Source organism: Erpetoichthys calabaricus, chromosome 1, assembly GCF_900747795.2.
Source record: "Erpetoichthys calabaricus chromosome 1, fErpCal1.3, whole genome shotgun sequence".
Taxonomy (NCBI): domain Eukaryota; kingdom Metazoa; phylum Chordata; class Cladistia; order Polypteriformes; family Polypteridae; genus Erpetoichthys; species Erpetoichthys calabaricus.
This window is the reverse complement of record NC_041394.2, coordinates 167870700-167889269: the sequence shown is the minus strand read 5'-3', so window position 1 is coordinate 167889269 and position 18570 is coordinate 167870700. Positions and strand designations below refer to the sequence as shown.

Genomic DNA, 18570 nt, shown 5'->3' with positions numbered 1-18570 from the left:
TTACAAATAAAATAGAAATAAACATATAAATAATTTGACAGTACGTACAAAATAGCTGCTTATTATTTATCTTTGTGCATACATAGTGGATTCTACTGTTTTGACAATCTTTTTGTGTACTTGATGTTTTATAATATGTGCACTGTAATGTAATCTTATTTATTTTAATTGCAGATTTTTTATTATTTCTTGGAGAAAACACAGTAGGTCGGGAGGAGACATGTACTGTGGCTGTCCCTGTTGGGTCTGTGTCAAAGTGCCATGCTGTTATTGAAATTGAGAGTGATTCACATTTATTGTGGGATTGTGGCAGCCTTAATGGCACTCGCAAAGGACGCAAACTGCTGAAGCCAAGAGTCCATTATGATCTGCAAAATGGAGATCTGATTATGTTTGCAGATGTGCCCTGTCAGTATATCATTCTGAACAATGAAAGTCCCAGAGGGAGCCAAAAGGACTCAGAAAATGCCTCACACACTATGGCAGCAACAAATACAGTGGCTGATAAAAGCAAACAAGAAATCAACTGCAGTAGTTTGCTATCACATAATGGCTGTACATTAGAACAGCCAAACAATAAATCTGTTGGTATAAAATTGGAAGAAGAGGTGGATGCAGACGAAGAGGAAGATGATTCTCTCTTGCCGGACACGCAGACTCATACAGTAACACACCCTTTGACATTTGAGAAGACACCAGTAACAACTTTAAGAAGATACAATCTTCCACTTGTCTCTGACTCTGATTCTGAGGAAGAGGATGACAAAAGAAGAAAACAGAAAAAAAGTGCATATACATCAGGTTTGTGTTTCATTTTTCACAATGTCATGGATTATTGATTCTGTTTTTGTAGGAATTGTCTTATTCATACTGACCTAACAAGCACCCTATTACTATTAAGTTATTGAAAGTATGTACACACTTTTAATCTGTTAATCTACTATTCAGTCTTTTCTGTTTTTTGTCTTTCATAGTGATACAAGCAAATTAAAAAAAAAAAATAGGAGTACCGTGAAGAGAAACCTTAAAACTTACAGAATACACCCACTTTGAAGTAACAAAGGTTTTGATTTAGTATAATGTGCCTTCCATGTTTCAGAGGCATGCTTGTGACAAGTGGCTGTAGTGCATCAGTATATGTGTTTGCCTTGGGATGGACTGGCGTCCTGTCTTGGGGATTGTTCCTGACTCGAGTCCACTGTTTGTTGGGATAAACATGTTAGGAAGATGGTGGATGGATGCCTGTAATGTCTCATCTGTTCTTGTCACTTGATTGCAAGCATGCATGGTCAATATTTTCTCTCATTGGAGCATACATTCATTTTCAACCCAGTTGCAACAGGGAGTATCTTTGCAAAATAATTTAAACAAGCTTTTGTCAAGTGAAACAACAGAAGTGATAAGTGTGACTTTTTTCAGTTATTATTGTCTAGTTGTCTACAGAACAAAGACAGCAGTTCACATCTACATCTAGAAATGAACATTCAATGTCAATAACTGCACTTGGTGATGACTTTCCAAGGTGAATCCATACCCCTAGGGATATATGGTGCCATAGAGGAAGACGAGAGGCAAGGTAAAACACAAAGCAGATCTCCTTTTAAAATGGATGAATGTCACATCAGTGGTTTGCTTTTTTGCCCTTGTTCTTTTAAAAACAACATGGACATAATGTTTTTACAAAATGTATGTAATCTCAAGATGCGGATCAATACTAATTAAGAAATGTTTCTTAATCAGCAGATGAGTAAAAATGGCAGTGAAGTTATTGCTTCAGTTTAGGATTAAATGCTAAAAATCCAAAAATTATTGGGGTCCCAAAGGACTGAACCTGAAAAATATTAACTTAAATCAGATATCCAGTGAATGGGTGATGCCGATAGTCCTCTTTCATGTCTATCACTGACACTTGATCAGAAAAGATGAAGGTGTGGACAGTGAATCTGGATGCCTAGTCTGGCAAGTGGCATTCTAGTTGCATTCCCCACAGAATATTTCAGACGCCAAAAGCTTTTGTGTAACGTTAGCCATTCAGTCCAACAGTCTTTTTTTCTTCAGCATAAGTAGATGACCCAGTGACAACAACGAGCAAACCAGATGGGCTGCAACAAGTAAGGCTGGGACCTCCTTATTTATAGCTTTGTCCATGTGGATCAAGCAATGCTAAATAGGACTGGTTGGTCACTTAGTGTTCTGTCAAATGTAAGTTTTTTGTTTAATCCATGTTAATGAGCTTCCTCGATGCATGTTTAAAACTACTGCTTTGAGTGTTATCCTGTAGTTAATAATGTACATATAAAAAGTATTCACTCCGTTGGACGATTTCACGTTTTTTTGTTATACAACATTGAGTCATAGTGAATTTATTTTGGATTCTTTGACACTAATAAACAGAAAAGGACTTTAATGTTATAGTGAAAACAGTAAGTATTCACCCCCTTTAATGTGACGCACCTAAATCTTCAGTGGTTCCGCCAGTTGGTTTAGAGGTCGCACATTTAGTTAAATGGAGACCACCTGTCTACAGTCAAAGGGTTTCTATTGATTTATATTACCTATATCTGGAAAATCTAGGTTTTGGTGAGTCAGTATCATGGCCTAATTCATGCAAAAAAGACAAACACTTCAAGCAGCAGCATGAGTAGGTGATGAAAAGCACCTATCAGTCAGGGAATGGATACAAGAAAATTCCCAACTCACAAAAATAAACCTAAATCAATAATTAAATCAATAATTAAGAAATGGAAAGAGTATGGCATAACTGTACATCTTTTTATATTTTATTTTATTAAAATCAAAAAATATTCCATTCATGCAAGTAAAGTTGAACAAAACTGGTTTGAAACAAATCAACCCCGACCCATGAGAAAGAAAGCTAGGTCAACAGAATAGCACTTTAATAATAGTAAAAAATATGTAAATAAATAAAGATAGATAGATATATAGAATAGAAAAAGACGGGAGAGAATCCACTTCCTCAATTTAAATGCTTATTCTAAAATGTTATTTATCAGATCCTGCCAGGTTTTGAAAACGTTTCTCTAAGTGAGAATTTGATTTTTTTTCCAATTTTAGGAAATATATAAAATCAATTATCCACTGACTTAAAAGAGGTGAGTTAGGATTCTTGCAGTTGAACAAGGTAAGTCTACGTGCCAATAGTGTAGTAAAGGCAATTACAATTTTGTTTGTCCTTATCCATTTTAAGCCCATTTGGTAGTACACCAAACACAGCTGTTAGTGGATTAGGTGGAATTGTGACACCCAGGCTGTCTGAAAGGCATTTAAAAATTTGGTCCAAAGTGATGTTAATTTGGTGCACGCCCAAAACATATGGCCCAGTGAGGCTGTTACTTGGTTGCAACGTTCACAGGTTGGATCTTGCCTGGGAAACATTTTGGACAATTTTAAATGAGATGCGCTCGATATATAATTTTAAGTTGAATAATTATTTGCTTTACGCATATGGATCTCAAGTGAATTCTGTGCATTGCTACCTTGCCATTCCTTTTCTGAGATGTTGAGAGAGAGATCCTTTTCCCACTACAGTAATCCCTCCTCCATCGCGGGGGTTGCGTACCAGAGCCACCCGCGAAATAAGAAAATCCGCGAAGTAGAAACCATATGTTTATATGGTTATTTTTATATTGTCATGCTTGGGTCACAGATTTGCGCAGAAACACAGGAGGTTGTAGAGAGACAGGAACGTTATTCAAACACTGCAAACAAAGTTTAAACTGTGCTCCATGACAAGACAGAGATGACAGTTCTGTCTCACATTTAAAAGAATGCAAACATATCTTCCTCTTCAAAGGAGTGCGTGTCAGGAGCACAGAATGTCACATAGATAGAGAAAACAATCTCTAGCAAACAAATCAATAGGGCTGTTTGGCTTTTAAGTATGCGAAGCACCGCGGCACAAAGCTGTTGAAGGCGGCAGCTCACACCCCCTCTGTCAGGAGCAGGGAGAGAGAGAGAGAGAGATAGAGAGACAGAGAAAAACAAACATGCAAAAATCAATACGTGCCCTTCGAGCTTTTAAGTATGCGAAGCACCGTGCAGCATGTCGCTTTACTAAGCAGCTGCACAGAAGGTAGCAACGTGACTTTCAGCATTTTTAGACGAGCGTCCTTATCGTCTAGGTGTGCGAACAGCCCCCCTGCTCACATCCCCTACGTCAGGATCAGAGAAAGCGCAAGAGAGAGAAAGAGAAAAGTAAGCTGGGTAGCTTCTCAGCCATCTGCCAATAGCGTCCCTTGTATGAAATCAACTGGGCAAACCAACTGAGGAAGCATGTACTAGAAATTAAAAGACCCATTGTCCTCAGAAATCCACGAACCAGCAAAAAATCCGCGATATATATATTTAAATATGCTTACATATAAAATCCGCGATGGAGTGAAGCCGCGAAAGGCGAAGCGCGATATAGCGAGGGATCACTGTATACTCTGGGATCTTTGAAAGGGAGGGAGTTTAAAAAGTTTTTATATATTACAGAAATGCTATTTGAGTCCTCAAGATTGATCAAAATTTCTTCCAGTATAGAGGTAGGTGGGAGGTGAGGGAAATTGGGTAGGTTTTGTTGAACAAAGTTTCTAATTTGAATGTAGTGAAAGAAATGTGTTGCTGGAAAGTTAAATTTGAGTGTAATTGTTCATGAGATGCGAAGACATTATCTATTACAGATCTCTAAGTGATTTAATCCCGGATGTTTTCCAGACATTAAAAACTATGTATGTTTGAGAGGGTGGAAAAAGGTTGTTATCGTACCACAGATAGAAGCTTTCTCTGTCTTAAAATACTTCCTACATTGGTTGCATATTCTGAGTGAGTAAAGCACTATTGGATTGTTAGTATACTGGCGATGACTTGTACTTATTGGGGTACACAGCAAGGAATATAAAGAAGTACTGCAGGATTTTATTTCTATTGCAGACCAAGGATGTGTCTGCTCACTTATTTGTGTCAATGTCCATGTTTTTATAGCTTGTATATTCGCAACCTAGTAATAAATTGAAAGGTAGAGCCATGCCACCTTCCTCCTTAGGTCTTTGTAGGGTCGCCTTTTGGATACTTGGATGTTTTGAATTCCAAATAAATGAGGTTATGGTTGAATCTAATTTCTTAAAAAATTATTTATTAATGTATATTGGAATGTTTTGAAATAGAAAAAGAAGCTTAGGAAGGATATTCATCTTGACAATGTTAATTCTTCCAGCTAAAGTGAGATGAAGGGTAGACTATCTATGCAAGTCTTGTTTAATTGTTTCCATGCAGACAGCAAATTTTTTTTGATAAAGAGCTTTATGTTTACTCGTGATGTTTTCCCCTAGGTACTTAAACTGATCAGCGATGATAAAAGGGAAGGTGTCCAATCTAATTTTGTGTGCTTGAGAATTCACTGGAAAGAGCACACTTTTGTTCTAATTAATTCTGAGACCAGAAATCTTTTGAAATTTTGTAAGTGTTGTTAGGACTGCAGGCACAGTATTTTGTGGATCAGATATGTACAGCACCATATCATCTGCATATAGAGAAATTTTCTGTTGAAGTCCTTCTTTGATGATCCCCTTTATCTCATAAGCATTTTGATATTGAGCAGCCAGTGGTTCAATGGCAATTGCAAACAGCAATGGTGACAAGGGACATCCTTGTCTAGTACCCCGTTCTAGTTAGAAGTAGTCTGAACTAATGTTAATACAAACTGAAACTTCTGGACAGGTATACAGTAGTTTGATCCATGCACAGATGTTCAGGCCAAACCTAAATTTCTCCAATATGGTAAAAAGGTAGTTCCATTCAACCATATCAAATGCTTTTTCTGCATCCAACGATAATAATATCTCCAGGGTGTGTGACTTTGTGGGTGAATATATCTCATTAAACAGGTGTCAAAGATTGGAAGCTAAGTGTCTGCCTTTAATAAATCCAGTTTGGTCTTGTGATATTACTGAAGGAAGCACTTTCTCAATCCTTCTAGCTAGGACTTTAGAAAGTATCTCTACATCGTTATTCAAAAGTGAGATTTCTCTGTATGATGCACATTGTAACAAGTCCTTATTTTGCTTAGGAAACACAGTAATTAGAGCTTGGCAAAACGTTTCATGTAGAATTTTATTGTCTCTAGCTTCAGTAAATGTTGCTAATAAAAGTGGAGCTAGCTTCTGTATGAATGCTTTTGTCAGACACAGTTCCTGCGCTTATAAATGTTTACATTTTCCTCACTTTAAGTTCCCAACCAAAGAAGACTTGTTATGTCCAAATCTTAATGAAGTATTTCATCCCGCAGGGTTATCAACAGAAGAAATGAGTACACAGGCAATCCTAGCACAGAGGAACGATGAAGTCAAACGAATTAATGTGAAAACTATTGATCGGTTACATGGCAAATTGGTTAAATGCGTATCAATAGACTATGCCGAAACAGTTGGTGGTGACTGTGCGGAAGATAAAAATATCAACTTACAATATCCCGTAGAATATCTATAACCATTAACACTGTTTCACCGCCCGAATTACTGTTGAAAGAAAGATGCATCAGAATGTTATTGAGTAATCTATGTATGAGTGATGGGCTATGCAATAGGACAATATTAGTTGTGATCAAAATTGGTCGAACAATTCTGACATGTAAATTTTTAACAGGTGACAAGAAAGGTAGTGTAGTACATCTTCCGTGGAAAACATTAGACACCAAAGGAGATCTTGATATGCCATTCGCATTAAAACGTTTACAGTTTCCCTTTAAAATAGCTTATGCTATGACAATTAACAAATCACAGGGACAAACATTCGAAAAAGTCGGTTTATTTATTAGAGAGAAAGAAGTGATATTCACTCACGGGCAGTTATACGTTGCGTTGTCACGATGAAACTCCAAACACGAAATCAAAATTCAAAGCGATATTGACGAAAAGTTAACTCCAAATATTGTTTTTTTACTGAAGTTTTACAGTAAAAGTGTAAGTTTAAAAAGTATTTGTGCGTTAATTTCAAAGCCAAACACAACAAATACCTATAATGCAACATGAAACAAAATTTTCTTTCAATTTATTATGTTTTACTATTTTTTACTATGGTTAATTACTTGCTGTAATGTAAAATAGTTAGGTCTGTTACGCATATGTAACAATTCCCATGAAAATAACAATCTGTTTAAATTGTACATCCGCTTTCCCATACGTGAATGGCAGATCCGTGAAGTGGCTAGCGTGTAGCGCCTGCACGGGGTTTGGTGAGTGAAGTGTGCAGGAGGCAAAGCCCCTAGTCTTTGTTTAAATCATTCTTGAGTGGTGGCCATCGAGGTGATCATTACCTTACGCTTGGACAACTTGTTTCGGTCTTCCCCATGTGCCGCTCAAATAACAATATACTGTTTACCCTATACAATTCCAAACACCTCACTGCCAGATAACCTTCAGCATCTGAGTTGACTTCAGCTGCCTCGGTGGGCTGGCTGCCTGCTGCCAGTGCCAATCGACACATTGGCAAGACAAACACTCTGATGAGGAGGTGCGAAGGAGTTTAAGGTGGCCTGGGATTGCAACTTTTTTCATAGGCTTCAGGGATTCTAGTGTTAAATACATTCTGGTCTCAAAGAAAGCTCTTTATTCGTTTACTGCTTCAGTAAAACTGATTGTTAATCCACTTGAGTTAAAAAATAACAGAATATTGTTGTGGTCTGCATCGCTCTCACTCAAAAACATGTTTTCTATATTTAGAGTAGTTTCCACCCATCCACCCCTGTAAATCACTGACACAATTAAATTTTCATCAAAGAAACGTCAATTTGTTTTAAAGAAAGGTGTAGCTGGGTATTGTCTGCATACAAGTAAATGTGAATGTTAAATTTTCTAAGGACTAGGGGGCTTCGCCCCCTGCTCGCTTCGCTCGCCAACCCCCGTATTTGGTTTTCCGGATACACACTTTTAAGATTGTTTGTTTTTTCTTGGAATTGTTGCTATTTCATTAGTTTCACTTTTATTTCAGAACTTCTGTAAAAACAATATTTGTAATCTTGCGAGTCCCAATATGCTGAATCTTTTTAATGAGGTCAGGATAGGTTTCTCTGTTTGGAATTTCAGCATAGATAAAACGATCTACATCATCAGCATTTAATAATTTTTTTTTTTACAAAGTAACAAAAGTAAGTAGAGTTCTGCATTGGACTCCTGTCTGTAAAGTAGTGCTATTTTCCTCTCACAGTTCCAAAAGTACGTGGGTTTACCAAGGTGATACCCCAGCTTTTGTCTAGGTTTTTGTACAAGGGCTAGACAGAGCGTTTTTGACTCCTGGGGTAAATTTTGGTTTTTAAATAAGCAGACAGATAAATATATATACATTAACAAAGTAACCAATAAATGCATGTGTGGTAAACTCCGTTTTTGAAATTCTCAAGATTCTTTATTTGTCACATGCATAGTTACACAGGACAACACGCAGTGAAATGCATCCTAATCTGCTTATCAAAAACTGTGCAAAGTTAGAAGAATATCATTTAGATTAACAAAAAGTCATAGATCGAAAGATAACAGTATAGTAGAACATAATAAATAAGTAAAATTATGTGAGTAAAGTAGAATTAAGTGTTAAGGTGCAATAGTGTAGTAATTATTGTGCAAAACCAAAGTTAGACTGGTGCATAGTTAAATGAGGCAGTTTGTTTGTTTGCGCTACTGCGATCTTTACTTTTTTATATTTTGTAATTTTCCTACTTTCATATCCTTTAACTTTCTCCACGTGTATAGCGCCATTTTTTTTGTTTGTTTGTTTTTTTTGAGCCTTTCTTATTTCACTGGTTTCATAGTCTCTAACCTGCTCTGCATGTGTTTAGAACGTCAACGTTTGTAAACATCTCTATGAAGTTCTACTTTGTCTTTTACTCACTGTCATTTAATTCTGAGCCGGACTGGACGTGCTTTTTTTTTCAATTCCACTTGTTCCAGGCTGATAATTACTTTCCTTATTTTCTGAATTTGCACCTCGATTATTCTTTTTTGCTCTTTTTTCTGTCCAACGCATTTGAGTCTCTTTTCTCCACGCTTTTCTTTATTCTTCATTTAATCGTCGACGTTTCATTTCTACCCTATTCATTTAATTTCTACCCTATTCATTTCTACCGTATTGACCTTATACACTTTATATGCGCTGAGAGCCCTGGAGCTGTGTGTGCTGCATGACTGCCTTTACACTACTGATTTGTTTTTTTTTTTGATCTTGCTTGTAAGTAGGGTGTGTCTTGCAAGACTCTTGTTCTATGTTCCCGTGAGACGCACCGTGGTAGGTCTCTTTCGTCTCGTGGGTCTTTAAATTACCTTCCGAGAAAGATCACGTATCGCAGACTATCAGGACAGGGGACAGGATTTCTTTTTATAATAGATAGATAGTTGCTGTATGAAAGAGTTTTGTTTTACCATCCCCACTAGAGGGATGCCAGTAAATGTACGTATGGTTTATTAATTATCAGTTTTGCCTTTGGCAATACCAGTAATTAATCAAATAAGTCAGCAAGGCTCCTTCTTTATTTATGTTACCCTTCACTGTTGAAGGAGACAGATCTCTGACCTTTAGACTTATATTTAGGTAACTGAAGCATAGTTGTTTTAAGGAACAGAACAATACAATCCATATTACTAACCGAGAATGCTAAACCGGATGATGGACGCAGGCACATCCGGCCATGGGCCGTAGCTGCAAAAAGACGTACTGCGCCGGCGCAACAAACAGTCCGCGAGAGTCGGCTGAGGACCCGAGAAAGGCGGACAAAAGAGGGCGAGAGAGGCGGATGAGGGTCCGCGAGAGACGCAGGCGCAAAAAGAGTCCGACAAGAGCACAGAAAACAGGAGTGAGCACATACAGAAAGGAGTCACAAAAATGAGGCTCAACAAGCACCAAAATAAGGAAAAGGCACATAAAAGAGTACTCAAACGAGGGGAAAGAGTACTCAAACGAGGGGAAAGCACGAAACACATTGCACACGAAACTAAACACACCAAAAAAAAAAGGACAGACGAGCGCACAATAGCAAGGCACGACCATACACCCCCCCCCCCCCCCACCCTACAGGCACGGGACGGGACGGGACACACACCAAGAGGGGGATTCAACAAGCCCATGGAAGACCAAAAAAAAGAACACAAAACCACCCCACAGACCCTACAAGCAAGGGACGGGACACACACAAAGAGGGGGATTCAAACAAGACACAGGAACACAAAAAGAAACAAAACGCTCGCGCAACAACGATCCCCCCCACACATCCATAAGAAAAAATGTCTCGACTCCAAAAACGCAAAGCTCAACTAAAGCTTCTAACTAACGATGTACCTAAAAGTAAAAACTTTATGAACTGCATTAGATCCTACAATAGTTCATTTGCTTTTGCATATACCGGAGTAAATATCAGGCCACCAAAAGGCATTGGACCATACTGCTTTCGCATATGTGCACAAATACTGCATCGCATTGGAACAGTGCACCCTGAAACAAATCAACAACGCAAATATGCACAAATCTACATCCTAGATCCACATTACGCAATCTATCAATCAAAGTGCTGCATCGCAACAGGCACGGATTCAAAACGAAACACCTCCCGTCTCAGACATACGTTAATGGCAGCGAAGGCTACAACGGGCTTCTCACACAGCACAGGCAAATCGATTACAGCTCCAAAACAACACGTCCCAAATACTACACATGCAACAACGCGCCTCTCAAACGGCACAAGGAAAACATACACCAGGAAAATTCATTCGGATTAATGAATGTCATTTGCAATCATTGTCATTCAGTTCACTTCCCTGAAGAAACAACTGGCAATACAAGTTATACATTTACACGTTGTTGTCAAAAGGGTCAAATTAGACTGCCTTCTTTACATTCATATACTGAATATCTACAGAAGCTTATAACTGACGATGTACCTGAAAGTTAAATCTTTATCAACTGCATTAGATCCTACAAATCGGTATCCACTATGAACATTAACGGTGGCACTGCACGTGACATCCGTCTTGAAAAAATGTTGTTTATTGATGAATGTTCAATGGCATGAAGTCACTTACTCAACACTATTCATAAACTTCTACAAACGTTTATGAATAATAATATTCGATTTGGAGGAAAGGTACTTTTATGAGGAGGAGATTTTAGACAGTGATTAGCTATTCTTCCAGATGCCATGCACTCAGCTATTGTTCAGTGCACCTTAAAATACGCAGACAATTGGCATTACTTTCAAAAGATACAGTTAGTAAAAAAGATACGATGTCCAGAACCAGATCATAACAATTGCTTATTACAACTGAGAGATGGTACACTCACCAATACAGATGGACTTCAGCCACATATTATTACAATTCCTCAAGCCTTTATCTGCGACGACTTAGTTACAGAGACATTTGGAACAGCAATCTCATTAGACCAAATGCCCCTTTTAACACAACGCACTATATTATGTCCAAAAAATATTAATGTGGAAAACATAAATACCCAAGTCATTCCATTACTTCCTGGAGAGACACAACTCTTTCTAAGCTCTGACAAACTTGACTCTGATCACAACAATAACCATCTTAAATGACCTTACAAGTTCTGAGCTGGAATTACCTTTTACACTTAAACGGCGTGTACAAAGAAATTTTCAAATAAACCTTTACACTGTGCCACACACTTTATTGTTTGATTTCTATTTGCATCATCTACACCGTCACACTATTCTATATCTCATTCATACATCACGCTCTTTATCATTCCCAACACCAGGGGTTGGCGAGCGAAGCCCACCCCACAGACCCTACAAGCAACGGACGGGACACACACAAAGAGGGGGATTCAAACAAGACACAGGAACACAAAAAGAAAGAAGACGCTCGCGCAACAACAATCCTCACCACCACCACCCCCCCCAACAAACAAACACACATCCATAAGAAGTGACACCCAAAGCCACATATTCTAAAGTGAACGTCAACACCTTCACACTAGACAGCATAGGTGTCAGCATAGGTGGATCTCCTTACAATAAAGCACTATTAACCGTTCAACTGCAGAAAAGGAAACATATTAACAGTGACTGCGATCCTCCGGAGTGGCAGCAAATCTGTTAATAAATGGTCGTACATGTCACTCAATATTCAAAATACCGGTCCCAATCACAGACGCACTATATTATGTCCAAAAAATATTAATGTTAATCACATTAATAACCAAGTCATTTCATTACTTCCTGGAGAGACACAGATCTTTCTAAGCTCAGACAAAGTTGACTCTGATGACGACAATGAACATATAAATTTCCCCTTAGAATATTTGAACACTATTAACCCTGCCGGATTACCACAACACGACCTTGCCCTTAAAATCATGCTATTAAGAAACCTTAACACAAAACAGGGTTTATCCAATGTCACACGGTTAGTCGTCAACACCATGACACGCAATGTTATTCAAGCGACAGTTCTTACAGGATCACATGCTAACAATACTGTTCTCATTCCTAGAATTGACCTTACAAGTTCTGAGCTAGAATTACCTTTTACATTGAAACGCCGACAGTTCCCCATTAAACCTGCATTTGCCATGACCATCAACAAATCACAAGGACAAACCATGGACAAGGTTGGCATCTACCTCTCTGAACCCGTTTTTGGACATGGACAACTTTATGTTGCCTTCTCACGTGTTCGGCCTTCATCTGACGTTAAAGTTAAAATTATAAATAATCCATGCCAAGGAAGACTCATTCAAGGACAAGACACCATCTTTACTGCTAATGTTGTATACAAAGAAATATTCCAATAAAACATTAATATATGACAAACACTCTATTTGTTATTTCTATGGGCATCATCCAAAGCTGCACACTATTCTATATCTAATTCATACATCTGACTCTTTCTCATGTCCCAACGCCAGGGGTTGGCGAGCGAAGCGAGCAGGGGGCGGAGCCCCCTAGTTTCTATATAAACAAGGATTACAGAAATATAACTGCATATACACATTGGTAATGTAAGACAGGACACAGACAACCTAGACCAGTGCTATTCAACTTCATGTATCTCAGGGACCAAAAGCTAGGAATTAGCCTGACTGAAGGGCCACAATGCAAAACACTTTAATATTTCCTCAAGTTTTTCGCATTAGTTCTTACCTAACAATTTAAGTTAGAGTGTTTTAAAACTGGCAAATCTACTTAAAACATTTTCTTTCCATTTGGGTTTAAGTTTAATAAACAGTCACAAATTCAAAAGAATAATGTAGCAAGTAGCACTTTATTCTGAGCTTGGCTACTGTAAGATTTCTCTTGTAATCATCACTAGATAGGAACAATTTTAATCAAATAACATTTATCTGAAAAAAAGTGGTAAAGTAAAAATGTAACTTAAGATAATTATGAAAGTTAGTTGAAACTTTAATATCTTAAATGTTTTCATATAATGAAAAAATATATGCAAGTTACATTTAAATATTTCCATGTCCCTCCATAAATATAAATTAATACAATCAGGAGGTTTATTACCATTCCCTCCTGTCTGCCTGAAACAGTTTATTCATACAACTGCAAATCTAAAAGCAACTTTTTAAATAATATTTTACTTGATGAAAATTCAGTTATGATAATTATATACCGTATCTAGTTGTTTATGTGCTCTGCAGTTATTTTCAATGATAACTTGAATGTCCATCATAGTACATTTAATATAATACTTCACACAATACAGAACACATACTGTAAACTTGTCTAATGTGAAGACTGGGTTTGCGTTTTACTGACCTAGTTTATTTTCAAGTTAATTTCCAGTTTTTATAGCACACAGATAGTCGGTGTGATGCTTACCAGTAAGGGAATTGCACTGTTTGTGCTTGATAATATCCATTGCTGAAAATGCACTTTCACATGTGTAACTCAACAATAAACAAGTCAATTTTTTTTTTCACATTTTTTTTTATGCATCCAGAGGATTAAAACTGATTCCTCTTTATACTTTTGTTGTAAAATACAGTTATTCTGCAGATTGATAAGCTCATTTTCAAATTTGCCTTTTGAAACATCAAACCTGTTTAGTAAGAAGATTTTCAGCTGCACAGATCATTGGGATTAGTGGTTTTTGGTCATTAAAATTACCCTTAAATTCCCTTGAAAGTTCAGCAAAGGTAGTCTGTGAACTCTGCTGGATGGAAAGTAGTGCTGAGCATCTTACCTACCTCAGGGATGCAAAATAAATAGAATCATCTTCTTGATGCTGTTCTTGATAGAGAAACAGCTTTTCTTGTAAAGCTAAAACATTACTAATATGAACCGGGAGAACTTTCTTGTTTCCTTGTAATTTCAGATTTGGTATGTTTAAATGCCCAGTGAAGTCGGTGAGAATAGACTTTAATAAAATGCTAACTCGGCTTAACCATTGAACTTTGGCATGTATTACGAGGTCATGATGGTGCGTTTTATGTTTTTCCATTAAAGATCGAAACTGTCAATGCCTTAGTGATTACCCTCGGATGCAATTTACAATCCTAATTACCTTTTTTGTCGTCACCTTCGGATTTTCTTTTTCCAGTTTGCAGCATAATTGTTCTTGTTGGGGAATGCAGTACTAAGCAAAATAGTGGAGTGTGACTGGAACTTTTTTCAGCAACGCTATAAGACTCTTCTCCTTCATGACCATTGATGGAAAAACTTAGGCGGTAACCAACACCAGCTTACTCAGGTTAATTTTATGTCCTGGACACTTTAAAAAAAATTCAAATGCAGTTAAACAAATGTCCCTTCTCTTGTTTGGCCTTTAAGTGGGAGAAGTGTATGCATTTCCTCAACAAAACTTACGCCATGAATGCACACCCACACCTTGAGCTGCACTGTGTCTGATGTATCAGTTGACTTCTCAATGGCCAGACTAAAATGTTATGTGTTACTTAGGTCTTTTATAAATTCCTCAAAAAGATTATTATTTTTATACTGTATTAAGGATATATTCTGTTCTATGTATTGTACTGTATTGTATTGACCCCCTTCTTTTTGACACCCACTGCACGCCCAACCTACCTGGAAAGGGGTCTCTCTTTGAACTGCCTTTCCCAAGGTTTCTTCCATTTTTTCAATACAAGGGTGTTTTTTTTTTTTTTGGGAGTTTTTTCTGGTCTTCTTAGAGGGTCAAGGCTGGGGGGCTGTCAAGAGGCAGGGCCTGTTAAAGCCCATTGCGGCACTTCTTGTGTGATTTTGGGCTATACAAAAAATAAATTGTATTGTATTATTGGATATTGTTTCAGCTCTTTTGGCTAGTGTACAATATGATAGGTTTGGAATCATAATTGCAACTATGATATCCTATTTTTTTTTAAATCGGCAAAAAGAGATTCACTACACTTCAAGAAACAGTTCTTAATAAGTCTGTGGCCCTTTACAACATTCCGTGTTATTTTATATGATGATGCTTTTATTTTGCATCATAATAAACTTTGCTGGCAAGTTAGGTTGTTTTAAATTGGCTCTGAATGGAATGAGATTTTCCAAAATCAGCATGACCGCTTTCCTGGTAACACTGAATATTTCCATGTTTTGGTACCACTATATATCACTGATAGATAGATAGATTAATAAAGCAGACATAAAGATTTATTGTTTATTTCAGTGAATGTGAATCTTCTTCAGGTGTTTTGTTAAATGTCTTATGCTTGTCTGAAATTTTGTGTTACTCTATTTTCTTGTCGTTTTCACCAGTAGCTCTGTAAACTTTGTCTACTTTGCGCTGTCATACAGAAAGAAGATGACATTGCTTGAGTTGAAAAGACATGAAATGATAACGTGCCCCCTTTCTGAGCGAAAACTGATTTTTAAATCCTGAAAGTGATTTGTAGATTAGAATACATTTCTTACAACTGGGGGTAACATAAAATGTTTTTGGGGGCAAAATGTGACCCAAGGCCACGTGTTTAGTAGCCTGGAACTAGACAGACAAACATACAACATAGGGAGGCTGGCTGTTTACTTGCCATTTAGCGCTCTAATTTATCTTATTTAGTTAGTTTTAAGATAGAATGTGTTTAAAAAGAGATGTCCGCTCTACATCTGATTTATACATTTGTTATCGGATGAAGTACAGGCAGATTCTGGTACAGGCAGCAGTTCATTCACTTAGCTTGGAATACAAGTGAAGGAAGGAGCAGCTGGATTCCTGTTAAATCTGCTTTCTTAACAGGCCTGTTGTGCTTCTAAAGCCTAGCAGAATGGACAATGACCACTTTGTCCTACACTGCCAATGGAAGCATGTAAATTGAAAATGGTAAAGTTGTGAGTACCCTGGGACACTATTAGGGAATCCATGAAACTGCTATAATTCCCGAGAAAACGGGAACGTTCAAGCTTGCATATATAGCGTGTAAAAGTGTAAAAATCGATCAAGAAATAAGAGTTATAGTTGAAAATAATTAAGGTGGCCCCATTGCTGCAGCTTGCACTTCATCGGGCAACAGCTTTGAACAGCAACTTGAAATTGCAATGCGTCAGTCTGTTGCAACTGCATTATCTGTGCCAAGAAACTTGCCATCACAGAATGATGACAAGAAACTGGATGCATCAGTAAAAGCTGAAATGGCGGTGTTTCAGAGCAGCGGCAAGCGTGGGCGTTGTTTAGAACAAGTCAATCAGTATCTGATGACTGTGCCACCTACTACAGTGGAGGCAGAGTGTGCTTTCTCAGCGGCTGGTGTACTCTGCACGAAGGTGCGCTCTCGCCTGGACAACCACACGCTGGACACGTTGTGCTTTCTACGCTCTTATTACCGCAACTAAAGATACATGTACTTATATGACAGCATGAACTGCTTGTAGATAAGGTTAGTCTTTTATTTGTGTCAACATATTGCAGTAGTTTTATTAAAAATAAGTGTCGGTCGTTCTAAAACCGTTCACATGTGAGATGCCGTGCACTGTGTCATCCCCGGGATTCCCGAGTTCCCGGGAATGGATTAACCCCATTCTGGGAATGAATTCCCTAGGCACTATATTTAACTTCGGTGTACAGTGGTGGAGTACTCTCAGCATATTTTTATTTTCACAGAAATTAATAAATATAAACTAAACTACACAAGGAAATCCCTGAGAGCCCAATTTAATTCTCCAGCCTGTGTAATAGAATAGAATAGAATGGTCAATGGTGTCAAAATGCTGCACTTAAATCTAACAACATATTTATTGCGGAATTTCCTTCATCATAGTTAGTTATTTTGTATTGCGGTTCAGTATTCCCATTTGTTAGATCAGCAGCTATTGTAAACATCCACCCATCCATTTTCCAACCCGCTGATTCTGAAAACAAGGTCACGGGGGTCCGCTGGAGCCAATCCCAGCCAACACAGGGCACAAGGCAGGAACAAATCCCAGGCAGGGTGTCAACCCACCGCAGCTATTGTAAACAGTCACAAGGATTGTTTTTGTTGTCATCTAGTAATTTAGAAGAGTAATCAGAGTGGGCCAAAAAAGGAGATTTTTTTTTACACTCTGTAGCACTGTTTGTTTATGCATTACTGGAGACCGGCAGCTTTGTTGTTCCCCCACCTACTCTCAAAAGTTTTTGTCACTCTAATTTAGCAGCATGAGTACTCTTCACTTAACCAGGGTGAGTTTCAATGTGCTTTAAGCTCTTTTGTTTTAAGGGGAACCACCCTATTAAAGCCTCTTTTAAAGTCACATTATAATTAGATGTCACTTGATCTTTTGATGTAGATTTAAAATTGTGATGTTGCACTGCCCTTGTTTTAAATTGTGATTGTATTGGTAAGGGCAGAAACAAAACAAATATTTAAGTAGTGATCAGAAATTTTTAGTCTCGTCTCTGTAAGTAATGGTTAGATCCATTGTGTGATTATGACAATAAGTCGACCATTGGTTATACCTTTTGAACTGTTAATGATAGATGCATGAAATTTTTAGGAATTGTTATATGGTGTTTGATAGCATTAACATCTAAAACAGTTGGTCCTCAATTGTGTGTGTGCCAATTTATGGCTTGCTAAAAATTGTATAAAAAATTTCTTTCATTCTTTAGAGCGGTGTTTCTCAACCACTGCCAATGGCGGGTTGCGGGTTCCTGTTGTTTACAACGGTAGTGGGTCACATATTTCATGATACATTCTCTGAGTTGATTCTAATGCTGTTCCTTCCCTGCAATCATTGCTAATTTATGGAATATATTGCCCTCTGTGTTGTGATTTAGTTGAAGACAGAGATCACAAAAGGTTTTGTCCAAGTATGTTTGTTTATTCCAGCCCAAAACAAAACATGCACAAGGTATCAATCACCAGCATGCTCTCTCAATGGTTATTACATAATGTGCACACTCAGATACGCACATCCTTTTCCTTTGGAAGGTTCCATTTACATGGCTGGTGTGTTGGAGTTAACCTCATACAGTACTAGTCCTGCTGAAATGAAATTTAACAAAATATTCCTGGGTTTTTAGCCCCTTTAATTAAAATAACAGAAAAAATAATAATACTGGATGGATGTAAATGAAAAACTACTTGATATTGCACATGAACCGTGCGTGTGTCTAAACCCTGTAATATAGG

At 37.7% G+C, this 18570-nt stretch overlaps 1 protein-coding gene across 1 annotated transcript in view; it reads left to right on the top strand.

The window, feature by feature from the left end:
- mdc1 (mediator of DNA damage checkpoint 1) overlaps positions 1-18570 on the top strand; it is a 138613-nt gene that overhangs the window by 13988 nt on the left and 106055 nt on the right. Inside the window, exon 3 of the mRNA XM_028808334.2 lies at positions 175-801. Within this exon, the coding sequence (XP_028664167.1) occupies positions 175-801 (627 nt within the window). The remainder of the gene's footprint in view (positions 1-174; positions 802-18570) is intronic.